We start from the raw sequence: 17,500 nt of genomic DNA, 5'->3' as shown, positions 1-17,500 counted from the left end.
CCCCTCTCTACTCCTCTCCTCCTCTCTACTCCTCTCCTCCTCTCTACTCCTCTCCCCCTCTCTACTCCTCTCCTCCTCTCTACTCCTCTCCCCCTCTCTACTCCTCTCCTCCTCTCTACTCCTCTCCTCCTCTCTACTCCTCTCCTCCTCTTTTCTCCTCTCCCCTCACTACTCCTCTCCCCTCACTACTCCTCTCCTCCTCTCCCCTCTCTCTACTCCTCTCCTCCTCTTTTCTCCTCTCCCCTCTCTCTACTCCTCTCTCTCTACTCCTCTCCCCCTCTCTACTCCTCTCCTCCTCTCTCCTCCTCTCCTCCTCTCTACTCCTCTCCCCCTCTCTACTCCTCTTCTCCTCTCTACTCCTCTCCTCCTCTCTACTCCTCTCCCCCTCTCTACTCCTCTCCTCCTCTCTACTCCTCTCCCCCTCTCTACTCCTCTCCTCCTCTCTACTCCTCTCCCCCTCTCTACTCCTCTCCCCCTCTCTCTACTCCTCTCCCCCTCTCTACTCCTCTCCTCCTCTCTACTCCTCTCCCCCTCTCTACTCCTCTCCTCCTCTCTACTCCTCTCCCCCCCTCTCTACTCCTCTCCCCCTCTCTACTCCTCTCCCCCTCTCTACTCCTCTCCCCCTCTCTTTACTCCTCTCCCCCTCTCTACTCCTCTCCTCCTCTCTACTCCTCTCCCCCTCTCTACTCCTCTCCTCCTCTTTACTCCTCTCCTCCTCTCTACTCCTCTCCCCCTCTCTACTCCTCTCCTCCTCTCTACTCCTCTCTCCCTCTCTACTCCTCTCCTCCTCTCTACTCCTCTCCCCCTCTCTACTCCTCTCCTCCTCTCTACTCCTCTCCTCCTCCCTACTCCTCTCCCCCTCTCTACTCCTCTCCTCCTCTCTACTCCTCTCCTCTTCTTTTTTCCTCTCCCCTCACTACCCCTCTCCTCCTCTCTACTCCTCTCCCCTCTCTCTACTCCTCTCCTCCTCTTTTCTCCTCTCCCCTCACTACTCCTCTCTCTCTACTCCTCTCCTCCTCTCCCCTCTCTCTCCTCCTCTCCCCTCTCTCTACTCCTCTCCTCCTCTTTTCTCCTCTCCCCTCTCTCTACTCCTCTCCTCCTCTCTACTCCTCTCCCCTCTCTCTACTCCTCTCTCTCTACTCCTCTCCTCTCTCTCTACTCCTCTCCTCCTCTCTACTCCTCTCCTCTTCTTTTCTCCTCTCCCCTCACTACTCCTCTCCTCCTCTCCCCTCTCTCTACTCCTCTCCTCCTCTTTTCTCCTCTCCCCTCTCTCTACTCCTCTCTCTCTACTCCTCTCCCTCTCTCTACTCCTCTCCTCCTCTCTACTCCTCTCCTCCTCTTTTCTCCTCTCCCCTCTCCTCTCCTCTCCTCTCTCTCTACTCCTCTCCTCCCCTTTTCTCCTCTCCCCTCACTACTCCTCTCCTCCTCTCCCCTCTCTCTACTCCTCTCCCCTCTCTCTCCTCCTCTCCCCTCTCTCTACTCCTCTCCTCCTCTTTTCTCCTCTCCCATCACTACTCCTCTCCTCCTCTCCCCTCTCTCTACTCCTCTCCTCCTCTTTTCTCCTCTCCCCTCTCTCTCCTCCTCTCCCCTCTCTCTACTCCTCTCCTCCTCTTTTCTCCTCTCCCCTCACTACTCCTCTCCTCCTCTCCCCTCTCTCTCCTCCTCTCCCCTCTCTCTACTCCTCTCTCTCTACTCCTCTCCTCCTCTCTACTCCTCTCCTCCTCTTTTCTCCTCTCCCCTCTCTCTACTCCTCTCCTCCTCTGTCTCCTCCCCTCCCACATGCATTTATTCATCTCTTCTAGGTTCAGAGGAGGGTTCATTCTTGCGAACACCCTGTAGGAGAGCCTAAGGATGGAGAAATGAGGCTAGTGGTTTTCTTCTTAGAACATCCTGTCACTAGCACACAAGGCCACACTACCTGCTCCTTGCCTTCTCATTCCATATAACAAATAAATAATGCTCTCATTCCCAATAATGCTCTAATAAACCCGCCCGTTGCTAGGACACTCAGCTGTTGCCAGTTGCCGTGGAGGCACTCAAGGGCGTTTTAGAAGTTTGCAGATAAACGTTCCTGCTGATAAGGCGGGCATCTTCAAACGCAGGTCCTCTTTAATTCATTACTGCTCAGTCCAGAGCCGAGCCCCTGTCCTCCTCGATTACATTTAACCTGGCTAACCTCTCTCTTCTCTCTGTTTACCCCCTCTGTCACAGCTCAGTCTTGCTGTGGGATATGTTACTACAGTAAATGCCATTTAATGAGATGAATCCTTTGTCTGCTCTAATGCCCATGTATTAAATTTGCTGTTAACAAATTATTCTAAGAACAATGACTGAACTGCCTTTGCATCCTGATAGCTATCGTCCCTTAAAGAAATATTTTGACAAAAAAAAAAACATCTCTGTGACTGGCTTAATTTCTATAATCGGCAGATTAAATGAAATGTTCTAACTGTATTAACCAATCATGAAACATCTGTGGAAGGAAGCGTCATTTCCTGCCTATCAATTAAATCTTAGAGGCTCAGTGTTCAGTGTCACTAACAGTTTCCAAACTTTTTTGAAGTACCTCTGATCACCAGAGTACACCAAACTTTTATATTTTGTGTGGGGGGACAGTTTCTTATTTTTTTGGTTTTGCTGATGTATCTTGAAAATTAGGTTTGCCTTCTGGGTTCAGAATTATTTCCTAATAACTCTTATAGTTAGAAATAAATGTTAAGGATTCAAGCATACTGTCATCAGTTCACCAGAGGTTTGATTAAAACACTGTTGGTCAAGATGTTTACTCATGATCAGCTTCTGATCAGCAGCTTCTGAAGTGTTTGTCTGAAATTAATCAGGCTGGAACCAACATTTTTGTCCCTTGTTTCTGGGGGAAGACTTTGCTGATTGCGCGGCTCTCCTCAGCAGCTACAGGCTGGAACCTGCATTTGCCTCTGTAGGATTCTCCGCCTCCTGGTATTCTACCCTTATGCCCTTTAGTGGTTTTACCCCTGATATGGTATGATGGGTTGTATTTGAGGGAAAAGAAGTGAACAGAAAGGTGAATGTGTGTGATAGCACAGAAATACACAAAAAAACAAACTCAATTCCCATAAGCTGCTAAAGGTTATTGCAGTGACCACTGATGCCACCAGGTGGGTGTTTGGTAGAGAGGATTCCTTGTTGGCTTTCCATTATTGCATTTAGCCCAAAGTAGATTTCTCTAGGTGCACTTGTGATCAGGTCCCTCTGGAGGAAACAATGAGAAGGTGTTGGGCCAGAGGGGATAACCCCCTGGATCTGCACAAAGTTCTCCCCAACCTCTAAAACATACGTTTGAAACGTCGGCTTCTTCACAGTCTCCCTAAAGCAGGCTGGACATTACAGGATTGGCTACAGGAAGTGCACAGTGATGCTAAGGGGGAGCTTTTATGTTTACAGCGTTTAGCAGACGTCCTGAGTGACTTACAGTAGTGTTAAGCAAGAAGAAAATCCTCAAGCTAGTGCATTATACTAAGTCTAAGTCTAAGTCTAAGACACCATAAAGCAAGAATCCTGTCAGAGAGAATACAAAAAAAGACACACCAGTTATACACCATATATACCACCACACACACACACACATATATATAGTTTTAGGGGGAAAGTTTTATTTAAAAAATTGCCCGATGGACCATTGGAGAAAACAAAAGTTATCTGCGCAGTTTGCAAAGTCGAATTTAATTACCACAGAAGTAATTCGTCTTTGACACATCACTTCAAAACTAAGCTCCCTACTGAAACTGTGTCTTCTGGCCCTCGCCAGTTCACATTACAGGAGTGCGGTACTGGTGGCCGAATAACGAAACCTGTAAGTGCTCACTACTGCTTTGGTTAACTGGATAGCTAAACACTGCCGTCCAGAGAACATAGCAGAAGATAGTGGACTGAGAAATCATTGGAATAGCATCAGGAGACACCTCTTATAATCTCCCATCGAGAGCAACCGTCGTTTCAAGAATGCACTCTGTGTTTGAAAGCGAGAGGGCACGAAAGGTGAACGTGCTCGAGCAAGCTGAGTGTGTCGCTCTCACAGGCCACCACTGGACTACTTGGGTGTCACTGCATGCCCACTTCGCTGATACTGAATGGAACCTGTAGTCCTTTGCACTAACTGTGAGTAAAGCAAAAAGACGAAACTACGCAGAGGCATGTGCTGATCATTTTCTAGACCTCGCAAAAGAGTGGAATATCATTGGAAAGTGATGTACTCTTGGCAATTACAGTGCTCGTAACATGGTTGCAGCCGTGAGACTACTTCTATTAGACCATGTGCCCTGTGCGACCACCACAGTCTGCAAAGAACGGTCACGGTTTCACTTCATGACAGTGGATTTGATAATGTTCTGGCTAAATGTCGCAAGATTGTCGGGCACTTTAAGCACAGCCCAGAAAAGCACAGGAGTTAAGAGAACAGCAAGCTGCACTTGGACAGAAGGAGGAATCACTCGTTCAAAACGTTTCAACAAGATGGAACTACCCTAGAAATGGTAAAGCGCACCCAGAGAAACATCTCCAATGACCGCAACACTGGCTCTGCAAAACTGCACCATTACCATGTTGAGTGAACAAGAGCTTGCCATATCTCTCTCTCTCTCTCTCTTTTTCTCTCTGTCTCTCTCTCTGTGCATACCTACGGAAGCAATGTGATTTCTTTCTGTAGTTAGCAACAAAACTATCATGTTTAAAACATCTTGTGCTTCACATGGGCGGATATGTGACTGATCCACTTGGGGGGGAACCGTACGTCTCTTGTTCAGTGGTGTTGCCAGCCTTATGTTTAGAGTTACGGAGTCCTCAGATGATGATCCAGTCTATGTAGAGTGGTTCAAGACGGTCTTCACCACACACCTAGCTAAACGGAAGGAGACCACCAACCTCACAAAGCTCAAGATTGCTACTGCACTTGATCCCAGGTTTAAGGACCTGAAATGTCTTCTCAAAGATGAGAGCAGTGATCACAACCTGATGATGGGAGATGATGTCTGCACAATAACCACCTGTAGAGAAAACAGAGGTGCATCCAGCAAAGATGTTGAGGATGTCTGTCTTCCTGCTGGGTTCTTCTGATACAGATGAAGATGAAGAGGAAGAGTCAATAGAACAGTGTCTGGACCGCTACAAAGCAAAGCCCAAAATGGATATGGAGGGGTGTCCACCACACCCACACCTGGTGCCCATTGCACGCAAATACCCGTCAACTCCTGCAACCACAGTGTCTCGTGGATAGATCTATCTATCTATCTATCTATCTATCTATCTATCTATCTATCTATCTATCTATCTATCTATCTATCTAATCATTTTACTGTTTGGAGATTTGGATTATGGGACATGTTAATGATAATTAGATTGATAGAGTCTTTACAGCATTTTATAGAGTGTTTAATATGTTATGTGGTTTTTGTCTCCGGTGTCTCCATGGTAATAGGGAGTGAATGTCCTTGGGCCAGCCTGTGTTAGCTCCTTTACTCTGTCTCAGCTACAATCTACATGCTCTCGGCAGGAATGAGCATAGTGATGAACTTTGTACATTTTGTCATGAGGGTTTACTCAATGACTTCCAAAACATACATCATCTGCTGTAGATGACAGCAAGTAATTTTAATATGTAACAGAAATATTATATATTCTAAAGAACATTGAAAAGCTCTGAAGTGAAGTGACGTTTTTTTTCTTGAAGCATTTGAACCTGTGGCCTTGTACGGTGCTTCAGTCTGTCATTTGTGCCACCCCACAGCAGGGGCCATCTACAGGCCAGACAGGGAAGAAAGTGAGTAAGAAAGAGACTGAGGGACAGACAGACAGACAGACAGACAGGGTTGGAAGATATCCTGCCACAGAAGCTAGGCCCCACCCCTTAGGATGCGGTTATTTTTGGGGCTGTGATTATTGAAGTGTCTCCTGACTCACCCCTGGCTTTTTTATTACCCTCTTCTCCAGCGTGTGCAGGTACACACACACACACACACACACACACACACACACACACACACACACACACACACACACACCTGTCCTGCCTGATGTTGCTGCTTCCCTTGATTTGACACACAGTCTGTTCGCCATAATGAAAAATGTGTAGTGAGCAGGACCAGGAAATGTGTGTGTGTGTGTGTGTGTGTGTGTGTGTGTGTGTGTGTGTGGAGGGGTCTTCAGAGGGAGAATAAATTTAAGCAGGTTGTTTTTTCTATTTTTAAATGAAACTCTGTATTTGATGTCAGTGACATATTTGGCATATCACGTTTTTTGTGCTGACCAAATTTCTAAGACATTGAACACACATCTTTTTTATATGTATATATATATATATATATACACACACACACACACCGGTCACTTTATTAGGTACACCTTGCTGGTACCAGTTTGGACCCCCTTTTGCCTTCAGAACTCATTACATAGATTCAACAAGGTACTGGAAACATTCCTCAGAGAGTCTGGTCCATATTGACATGATAACATCACACAGTTGCTGCAGATTTGTCAGCTGCACATCCATGATGTGAATCTCCCGTTCCACCACATCCCAAAGGTGTTCTATTGGACTGAGATCTGGTGACTGTGGAGGCCATCTGAGTACAGTGAACTCATTGTCATGTTCAAGAAACCAGTCTGAGATGATTCACGCTTTATGACATGGCGTGTTATCCTGCTGGAAGTAGCCATCAGAAGATGGGTACGCTGTGGTCATAAAGGGATGGACATGGTCAGCAACAATACTCAGGTAGGCTGTGGCATTGACCCAATGCTTAATTGGTACTAATGGGCCCAAAGTGTGCCAGGAAGATATCCCCCACACTATTGCATTACCACCACCAGCCTGAACCGTTGATACAAGGCAGGATGGATCCATGTGTGTTCAGAGATGCTCTTCTGCCTCGGCTGTAACGGTTCTATCAGCTCCAACCAGTCTGGCTATTTTCCTCTACCCTCTGGCATCAACAAGGCATCTGCACCCACAGAACTGCCACTCACTGGATATTTTCTCTTTTTCGGACCATTCTCTGTAAACCCTAGAGATGGTTGTGCTTGAAAATCCCAGTAGATCAGCAGTTTCTGAAATACTGAGACTTGACTGGCACCAACAAACATGCTACGTTCAAAGTCATTTAAATCTCCTTTCTTCTCTCCCATTGTGATTCTTGGTTTGAACATCAGCAAATGGTCTACATGCCTAAATGCACTGCGTTGCTGATTTGACATTTGCATTAATGAGCAGTTGGACAGGTGTAAAGTGGCCAGTGAGTGTGTGTGTGTGTGTAAATATATGTCTCCAAACCTTATACATGTAAAATGTGCACATATTTTAAAATATGTTGTTTGTATCTTAAAATATGCTTGTGTGCATGTGAGTGTGGGTGGAGTCGCTCCATTGATGACTTGCTTCCGTGAATGCCAGGTGTGTGATGGGGTTCTGGGCTTCGGTGCTCAGACTGCACGTGTGTGTGTCCTGCTACGAAACATCAGCTGTTGATCGCGGCCCCTCTGGTGACTCCTGTGGATACAGAAGTTTCCTCTCCGTCGTGGGGGAGTCTGGTTAATTGTGCTCGTTGCCCTTCTGAGCCAGCGTGCCGTCCCAGTTCAGGACGTTCACTGCGTGCATGAGGTTTCAGGACTTGTCAGGCTGTCGCGGTTGGATTGGGAGCCACTCGGGGCCCTGGCCGGAGCGGTTCTGTGGCCGGAGCGGTTCTGTCTCCCCTCATACATGGCCAGGGGGCGGGGCGGTGGGCTGTGCGTTCTGCACAGACTGCTTTAACGCCTGCTTTGGCTCCGTGGGGAGAGTGCCTGCTTGGGTCGGCCGGTGTTCCTGCCACCACGCGAAGGACAGACGTGGCAGGAACACGGTCTCTCCGCATGGCGCGTCCGTGGGGGGCGGCATTAATGACGTGCGCTCCACTGTGGTGCGGAGAACTGGGCTGCTTCCTTTGTCCTCCTGTTCTGGAATGTTCCCCAGCACGCAGGTTGCAAGGTTCCTGCCGTTACCAGATGTCCTATTCCTTTTTTCAGACCTGGGCCTGTGTGTGTGTGTGTGTGTGTGTGTGTGTGTGTGTGTGTGTGTGTGTGTGTGTGTGTGCATGTGCGCAGGCACGCACGCATATGTTTCTGTTACCAAAGAAGAAGAAAAAAATGTTCTGATTCACACAACAGATGGAACGCTCTGGCTAACTGTAATCGTATGTAAAGCACGATGCTTACTGGTAGTCGTTTCATAATAACTAAATCACGTAAGAACATCTTTTTACTACATGCTGTGGGTGCCTTGCTTTCCAAAGCCATCTTTTGTACATGTGAGTTATTGAGCTGAATGGACACCCTGTTGTCCAGGAGGAGATCTAGACCCCACAGCAGTACCTCTATGTCCACTCACACAGGCTGCATCACCTGTACTGATTAACACTACGGCAGCTGACTTTGTTGTTAAATACCTGGTGCCAGATATTAATGATAAGGTATGACCTTTAACATGACTGCTGATATAATTTGTAATAAATAAATAAAAGCAGCAGAATCTAGACTCATGATCTTATACATGTTCAGTACGGACAGGGTGTTCACAAGCCTTTTCTAGTCATTTGCTGAATCGTTTGATTTGTTGAATTCTTTGTTAAGGTGTCATGTTTACGCTAACGTGAACGTTAAGGTTACGTTACGTTAAGGTGTTACGTTTTTCACAAGATGCCAGAGAATAAACGATTAACTCTAAATGATGTAAACGATTATAGATTTAGATTTAGGTTCCCAGTGGAGAAAACAACAGATGTGTGATATACGTATTTTGTTGTCACTGAATCTAATATATGAGCTGCATTGTGTGTTATATTGTGTTTTTATTCATGTCTGATACGTTTACTGCACGTGTCTATAAAATATATTTCCCCTCTTGAGAACCAAAGGAACTGAACTGCCATCCAACGTCAGTCAGTGATCCCCTATTCTTTATTCCCTATTCCCTATTCTTTATTCCCTATTCCCTATTCCCTATTCTTTATTCCCTATTCACTATTCTTTATTCCCTATTCCCTATTCTTTATTCCCTATTCCCTATTCCCTATTCTTTATTCCCTATTCACTATTCTTTATTCCCTATTCCCTATTCTTTATTCCCTATTCCCTATTCTTTATTCCCTATTCACTATTCTTTATTCCCTATTCCCTATTCTTTATTCCCTATTCCCTATTCTCTATTCCCTATTCCCTATTCTTTATTCTTTATTCCCTATTCCCTGTTCTTTATTCCCTATTCTTTATTCCCTATTCCCTGTTCAGTTAGGATGTTAACTCCCTGCTTTTTAGGGCAGCAGACTTCCCACAGTGGTGACATCGATTGGCCCGCACTCCTAAACTTCTAGAAACTTCTAAACTCTCCAGGGCTGATGCAGGTGGTGAGTCACGCGTGGCCGAGCCATGCTTGCTCCCTTGTTTGAGAGGAGCTTTCTGCTGATCCCGTCCTCTTTCGCCTCGATTAAGAAATTATTCATCATTTTTTCATTCAGTCACAGTGTAAGAGTTGTTGCACAGATGTACAAGTACAAGATACTATAGTTGAAGGTACATGGAGATGGTTAATTAAAAGACACACACCAGAACACAAACACACACACAAAAGCACGGAGAACGAAGGATCGGACGACAATTTGAAAAAGTCCAAATTCAGATGAGATCAGTGATTTTTTTCTCTTTATCACTGTTTTATCACTAAGAAAATCATAGCTAACCATGCAATAAATAATGCAAAACACTCATGCAACAATGGTTATTTGCAAAAAACATGCAAAATAAATTGTAAGTAAATTAAATATCTTAAAAAATAAATTTAATCAGGAACTTGGAAGCCCTGGTAAAGCTGCGTGTGTGCATGTGAGGTAAAGCTATACTATGCACTGAGGTAATTATCTTTGTTCAGTCATTCCTCATATACCCCTGTGCCAAGATTAGAAAATGAGATGATCTCAGGGATTATCACTCCTAAAACAGAATGAGAAAGACAGAATTGACATTTATTCTGCATCAGGTTGCCAGAAAAGCAGGAAAGCTGGCCGTATGTTCAGATTTGGAATACTGCTCCATGCTGATTTGCTGCGGGAGCCGATTAGATCAAATCCCCACAGTGGCCGTCGGTCAAGCTGAGCCCAGCGTGTCCACCAATCCGAGCCAGGATAAGTCCCATAATCCAGCCCCAGCCTCGGAGTGGCTCCTCCCCCACGTTTTGCACAATGGCCCATAATAACCCTACTCAAAACTCCCAGCAGGCCTTGCAGCTGGAGGGAGGATGGGCGGGGTGTCACTCTCAGGCACTGTTGCAGGTACTCATATAAACTCATATAAGCTCATATAAACTCAGATAAACTCAGAATGAACCTTATGAGATTATGAGAACATATTTTCGCTGCTACCGTTTACGTATCAGATAGGACTTTTATTTATGTGTATTTGCAGATTCATATGTGATGGCTGTACTGACCAGGGGTCCAGAGGGAAAGGCTTTCATATGGGTGAACATATGGGCTTCTCAACTGGCACTAGTGCAAAAGGGCTTTGGGTCAGTTTAGATGTCTCTCACAGGTTGCCTGCATCATTAAGGGGCCAGAATGGTTTTATGAGGCTACCGTGTTTGTGTTTTCAATTCAATAAGGACAACTGTACCAGCGGTTTATGAGGGTTAGGGGTTTAATTTGTTCACAATTATTTAGCTGTTCTGTTTTCCTTTGTGTTGAATTGCTGTTGTCCTCCAGAGGGCGCACTCCTCACTGCACCTACATTGCACTTTCTCACTCTCGTGCTTATGCAAATCGCCCCGGTGCCATCTGAGCAGTTTTCTTCCTGTTCCCCCCCCCCCCCCCCCCCCCAAACCCTCACGTCTGAGAGTGCGCTCGGTAAAAGGAGTGTCGGGCGTGGGATCTCATCCTCATCCTCTCCTGCTGTGATATGGGGCGGCCGTTACTGTGCCTTCGTCAGCCAGCATTCTGGGACGTGGGGCAGATGTGTATGGATCTGCCTTTCTGGGAGGGAAGATCAATGTGATGTGCACAGGTGGTCCTAAGTGTCTCGTGGTTAACCTGGTCAGTACCGGACAGCAGAGGCCAGTGTTTGTGTATGTGGTTGTGTGTGTTTATGTGTATCATGTTGGTCATGTTTTCTGAAAGATCTATGTTACATTCAAGAACAATAAACACGTGGGAAGAATAAACATGAACAGAGACTGAAGTGCATAGAGCACTTTTCATTTTCCTTTGTAGCCCACACAGGTGCCCCGTCAATCCAGCTCTACAGGCCCACACTAGCAGACACGCGCTGTTGCTTATCTGCAACCTCTCACAGCATGACTGCTCCGGCCAAAGCACTCCGACGTGTCGTCTCCAGGGTCTACAACAGCTCTTAATCACAGACCGTGCCTCTTCTGATCTTGTCTGACTCCGTGCTTTTGGTCCTCCATGTTGTCACCCGACTTCCAAAACTCGTTTTACCTTCAGGTTCGGTTGGGTTCCCTACAGGTTACTTTTATCGTGGCAATCGATAAGCTGTTTCCTAGCGAGTCTCGGTATCGTGCTGTGTTAGTCTCTGTTTCTCATGTCTCTAGAAATGAGATGTTGTGAAAGATTCACTAGACCAGCTATTTCTGGACCACCGTACTTAATGGGAAACTGAGGCTAGGCTAATAAAGCTAACGTATGTACTGTCTGTAAACTAGGTGCTGAGATAAGATGAAAAGAGTCAGATGTGTGTGTGTTGGAGTGTAGAAACAGAGTGTGACCCAAGGCTCATGAATCACTCGTTGGGTGTGGGTGGGGGGGTGGTCCTCCGTCCCTCCCCAACTCTGCTGGTTTCTCACATGGAAGCACGACGAACGTCCCAGATGACGGCCCTCCTCCCAACCACCAGATCAGTTACAGGATGACAGAATGTTAGCTAACAAGGGAGTTGCTACTCTCCAAGACAAAATAGTTGGTGTGTAGTCATAGCTCAGAATAACAACCTAAGTGGCTCCCAAAGGCCCCCCCCCCCCAGCTGAACAAAATTAAATACCCCCCCCCCCCCCCCTTCCACCCTAGGCACCCCCCCATAAACATTAAAATAGGCCACCCATCATACTTCGATCGAACAGATAGCAAACTAGCAAACATAGCACAGGTAAATCACCACAGAGAGCAAAAGCCTGCCTCCTCTCTACCTGGTATAGTAGGCGGTGCCGGGCCAAAGTGGAGGAGGAGCTTCAGAGGAAAAACACACCCACAGGAGAAGATATCCATGATGGAATCATGAGCTGATAGAAACTGTATAAGGGTTAGTGATAAAGCCTGTGATGCTACTCTTCAGGATATTAGCTGACCAAGTCGTGTGTGTTTGTGTGTTTGTGTTTGTGTATGCCAGAGAGAAAGAGAGAGAGAGAGAGAGACAGAGACAGAGTGGAGTGCAGATGAGAGAGCAGGAGAGAGATGGATAGTTGGATGGGGTCCTTTAGAGAATTTCATAACACAATATCCTTAAGGGTTGATGTCCCTGCAGGCTGTCTAAGAGTACTTACTGAAGCAATTCACACTCGCTCAAGCCCTACACACACACACACACACACACACACACACACACACACACACACACACACACACACACATATGTTCCATCCAGTCAACACACACACTTTCTCATTATGCAGGCCAACATAAGCCAAGAGTGCACACACACACACACACGCTCACACACACACGCACGCACCAAATGTTCATACATAATTAGGCTATGCTGAGGCAGCATTTTAGATCTGTGAATGGAGCTTAGTGTCCAGCACCTGCTGAATAATACATCAGGCCTACAAACACACACACACACACACACACACACACACACACACACACACACACATAAGTCTGTCAGAGCTGATGTGGGAGAATTTCAGTCACATTAAGGTCAAGCTCACTGAACAATCTTTAATGAGACGGGTCAAACACGTTTGCAGCTCTGTGCTGAATCATACAGAATCTGAACCTCCAGATACAGAGATCACACACTGCACCACATCACACGTGGCACCAGGTCACACTCAGATCACAAGCAGGACCCGATCTCATGCATCACCAGATCACGCACTTCCTTTCTGACTGGTATTGCTTAACCAAATCTGGATTAATTCATTCACCTCATATCTCATATCTCGGTATTGTTGCGTGTACTTATATATTAAAGAGTAGGCAGTGCAAGCTCTTGCTTTTTTATGTAAGTTGTGCTCATTTGAAAATGGCACACTATTTCAGCACACAACCATCGAAACTGTGTAATGGTCCGTGTGTGCGTGACTTTAGCTGTGGCTTCCCTGCTCAGTGAATGCTTAGATACCGCTGGTTTTATGTGTGGACGTCTGTGGCACTAGGCGACCAGATGCCCTCTGTGAGGTAACCCAGGAAACCACTCCGTTGAACCACAGGGCATTCAAACAGTAGGTGAGCGTCTGTGTCTCGAAGTTTCGCAATGGTGCAAATTAGCGCTCAAATGCCACTCGGTTGCAAATAAAATGCTACATCCATACAGCATGCGGGTTTGTATTTGGAAAGGTGGGACGTACTAACTGAGGTTGGGCAGATGGTTTCATACAGATTGCTTCTTTGTGTTTCATGGCTGTGGATCTCAGAATTCTCAGAATATGATGCTTCTGTAAGAGAGACTGGATTTAATGTTACTAATGCATATGATTACAGCAGATGCTGATGGAATCAGGTATATACTTATGCAGTATATGGGTCAAACTGTAGAGAGAGAGAGAGAGAGAGAGAGGGGGGAATGTGAATCTGTGCGCTCAGTCTATGGTGGAATCTCTCTTGTTTTCCTGCAAGCCAAATATAGACCCCTATCCCCTCAGGACTTTTCTTGAATGTCAAGACATTACCAACACACACACACACACACACACACACACACACACACACACACACAACCCTAGTATTCTGGAAATGAACACAGTTAAAGTTGAGCTCAAACTGCTGTTCGTCCGACACTACACTACCCCGCAAAGAAATAAACTATTTGAGTATTTGAGTATTGAGCATGGACCTGTGAACCTGTGACCTCTGAACTCCGAATCTTCCTCTTTCCTCTTTCCACACCTGACAGGAAAAGGACCCCGTCAGCGAACAGGGATGGCAGCCAAGCATACGACCAGAGGGAGCCGGAGCCCTCGCACTACACCCCGGGCGTGGGGGGCGTGCCTCACTCGCCCTCCGACTACGGCCCGGCGGAGAGGCAGAGGCCGGGCGGCTACGAGCGTCCGGCCAGGGACGTGGAGGAGGCTCGGGGGGCGTACCGCGCCCGGCGGGGGGGGTGGCACTCCCAGGAGGAGGCTCCGCCCCAGCCGGGCTTCGTCCCCGACGGGCCGCTGCCGAGCGAGCGTGACGCCCAGCGGAGGCGACAGGAGGAGACGTACGAGGCCCGTTACCGCAGCGACCCAAACCTGGCCCGCTACCCGGTGAAACCGCAGCCCTACGAAGAGCAGATGCGCATGCACGCCGAGGTGTCTCGCTTCCGCCACGAGCGTCGCCATAGCGACGTGTCGCTGGCCTGCGCGGAGGCGGAGGGCCCACCCAGGGGCCGCCTCCCGCCCGGGCCGGGCCACCGGCCGGCGGCTGCGTGCGGCGGCCCAGAGACGGGGCCCTGGGAGCAGCGTCCGGAGATGGGCGGGGCCGGGCGCAAGGCCAAGCGGGACAAGGCGGAGAGCATGCTGCGCAACGATTCGCTCAGCTCCGACCAATCGGAGTCGGTGCGGCCGCCCCCGCCCAAGCCGCACCGGGGGAAGAGGGCCGGGAAGATGAGGCAGGTGTCACTCAGCAGCTCCGAGGAGGAACTGGCAACCACACCCGAGTACACCAGCTGTGAAGATGTGGAGATCGAGAGCGAGTCCGTCAGTGAGAAAGGTAGGATGACTGAACACACACTCACACACACACACACACACACACACACAGTGGAGTAGAACTTCTTTTGTATTGTGATGGTTTCCTAGCAGGCTTGTACAGAAGGCTTGTACGGTTTTCTGAAGAATCAGTGCTGATTTCTGTAGGATGTACTAAGGCAGCACAACATATCCTGAGTAATCACACACATTATAGATATTTTCCTCTGCACTGATGAATTATGACATTCATGAGATCCGGCCAGCGTTAATCATTTTGGTCAGACTAAAGGAGGTCAGTCTTCTGTCTTATCAAATCACCAGTGTGTTCTTAACGTAAGTCAAGGCATAGATTTGCATATCAATTATGACATGCAGAAATATAACCAGAGCATTACGTCTCTCCTAACATAGAGTTAATAAAGAAATACTCAATCCAGATATGCTACATTATTAGCATGGCTAACCTGTCCTTCCTTATTTAGTCTGTTGTTGCTGTATTATCATTAATATTCCACTAAAGAGATCAGCTCCCACAAATCCGCCACCGCTTGCTTCTGGGTTGGTTCTTGTGGTCCAGGCCTACGTGTTAATTGTGCAGATATTCAGTGTAACTTGTGTTCTCCTCCCCAAGTGTGGGTGTGTGCATGCAAAGTGTTGGGAATCCTGTGAGATGGTACACTGGAGCGCGCGTGTGTGTGTGTGTGTGTGTGTGTGTGTGCTTCTATGTACCCTTTAAACAGAACCGTGTGTTTCTACTACTTCACTTCTCACTATTCTTTCACTCTTTGTGAGAGCGTGTGTGTGTGTCTGTGTGTATGCATGCATGTGTGTGTGTGCACGTATGTGCGTAAGCATACGTGTGTGTGCGTGGGGGCAGCGTGTGTGCGTGTCTGTGCGTGTGTGTGTGTGTGTGTGTGTGTGTGTGTGTAAGGCCGGTGAAGCTGCCCACTCTATTCGCCCATTCTAATCTGACACAACTTGCTTCACCCTGGTTGTCTTTGATCTCATGGACAGTGTTGCATAACATTGGGAACGAAGGGAGGAGCTTAATCCATGTTTTGCATAACATTGGGAAAGAAGGGAGGAGCTTAATCCATGTTTTGCATAACATTGGGAAAGAAGGGAGGAGCTTAATCCATGTTTTGGTGAATCAGTGACACTGTTATTTTCAGTCAGGCACTGAGACAGGCAGCTAGTGGAGTCCTTGGGTCAATTGTTTTTTACTGCAGATCTCATATATTGGTCATTTGTGATTATATAAATTGTGTTTTGTTTTGTAATATTGTAGATTTTTGAAGTAAGTTTACTTTTAGAGATATCGGGGACACCGAATGCATCAAGTTTCATAAAGCATCTGCTGGTGCCTCCCGAGAGTATAGTGAGTATGTCTGAAACGTTCTGAAGACAAACGACACCTGGGAGGGGTGTCCTGCCCCTGCTGTTGCATGAGCGTAGGGAGACCCCGTCATCTCTCCATCACCTCCATAGAGGCTCGTGCTCATGATGCTGGAGGGTTCCAGGTGTGACGCACCCAGTCTGGGGAGCTTCTCTGTCCTGTGAGGGTCAGCTGCTGCTTCCTCCAGAGGGAGTGGAGGACGATTCTTCAGTCAGGATCCAGCCCCCTGTCCTGGGTGGGGCTTGTGGTGGAACTGTAGCAGGGATACAGCTCAGGCCTGAATATGGCATCGCGCAGAGTAGCTTTGGATGTTGGTCAGTTTAGATGGGCCTGCTCACTACAGGTCAGGACATCAAAGGTCAAAGATCAGCACGCTTGGACTGGGCACCATGCTAGGGTCACAGGTCAAGGTCCACAATGCACTTGGCTCGCATCATGCGTCACACTGACTTGCTATGAAAGCACATAATGTTTCTTTTGTCCCCCCCCCCCCCCCCCCCCCCGTAGTAAAAACAGCATCAATAATTAATGATCCAATTAATAGTTTACACTGGGTTTTTATTGAGTTGTCAGGGTGACGGAGAGCCTGGTGAGTGTATCCCCAGACTGGTGCACATGTCTGATGTAGCAGTTCAACCTTCCACTGAGGGGACGGCGATAGAGAGTGGGGGGGGGGGGGGGGGGGGGGAGAGAAAAAGAAAGGAAATGAGTGAAGGGGAGAGATAGAGGGAAGGGTGTGTAGAGGAGAGTAGGGGGAAGCAGAGGAGGATGTGAGAGCCACGGTAAAAATGTCTGTAAGTTAATACCACAGTAATGCTAAAGCACCATGTCAACTAGATGTCAAACTTGGATGTCAAACTTGTCCTCATCAGTTATGGTGAGAGGACGATGGCCGGTGCGAGGAAGTCATGTCAGATTGCACTCATGCTGTAGTCGGGTGTTTGTTATATATATTTCGTTCATCTTTGCTTTTAAGGTCTGGGTGTAGGGGCGCCCCACAAACATGTTTAGTATTTAGTATTAGTATTTAGTATAACAGCACGATGTAGCATTTATACAGTACAACATTTTGTACAAGCACTGTTTATTAAGTTTACAGTAATAACCAATAGATTAACAATAGATTATGATTTATTTGTTAAGGTAATATTTAATTTATGTGGCTACTCCAGTGCAAAAGGTCCAGTAAATGGCAGCACAAG

General features: G+C 47.2%; 1 protein-coding gene across 7 annotated transcripts in view; it reads left to right on the top strand.

Annotated features, from left to right (window-relative positions):
- The window catches only part of rims2a (regulating synaptic membrane exocytosis 2a), a 126,015-nt gene that overhangs the window by 39,904 nt on the left and 68,611 nt on the right, over positions 1-17,500 (top strand). For all 7 annotated transcript variants that reach the window (XM_077013092.1, XM_077013091.1, XM_077013088.1 and 4 more), the window contains exon 7: positions 14,125-14,921. In XM_077013092.1, the coding sequence (XP_076869207.1) occupies positions 14,125-14,921 (797 nt within the window). The remainder of the gene's footprint in view (positions 1-14,124; positions 14,922-17,500) is intronic.

The sequence above is a fragment of the Brachyhypopomus gauderio genome, chromosome 7 (assembly GCF_052324685.1).
Source record: "Brachyhypopomus gauderio isolate BG-103 chromosome 7, BGAUD_0.2, whole genome shotgun sequence".
Taxonomy (NCBI): Eukaryota; Metazoa; Chordata; class Actinopteri; order Gymnotiformes; family Hypopomidae; genus Brachyhypopomus; species Brachyhypopomus gauderio.
This window is presented reverse-complemented; position numbering and strand designations above follow the sequence as displayed.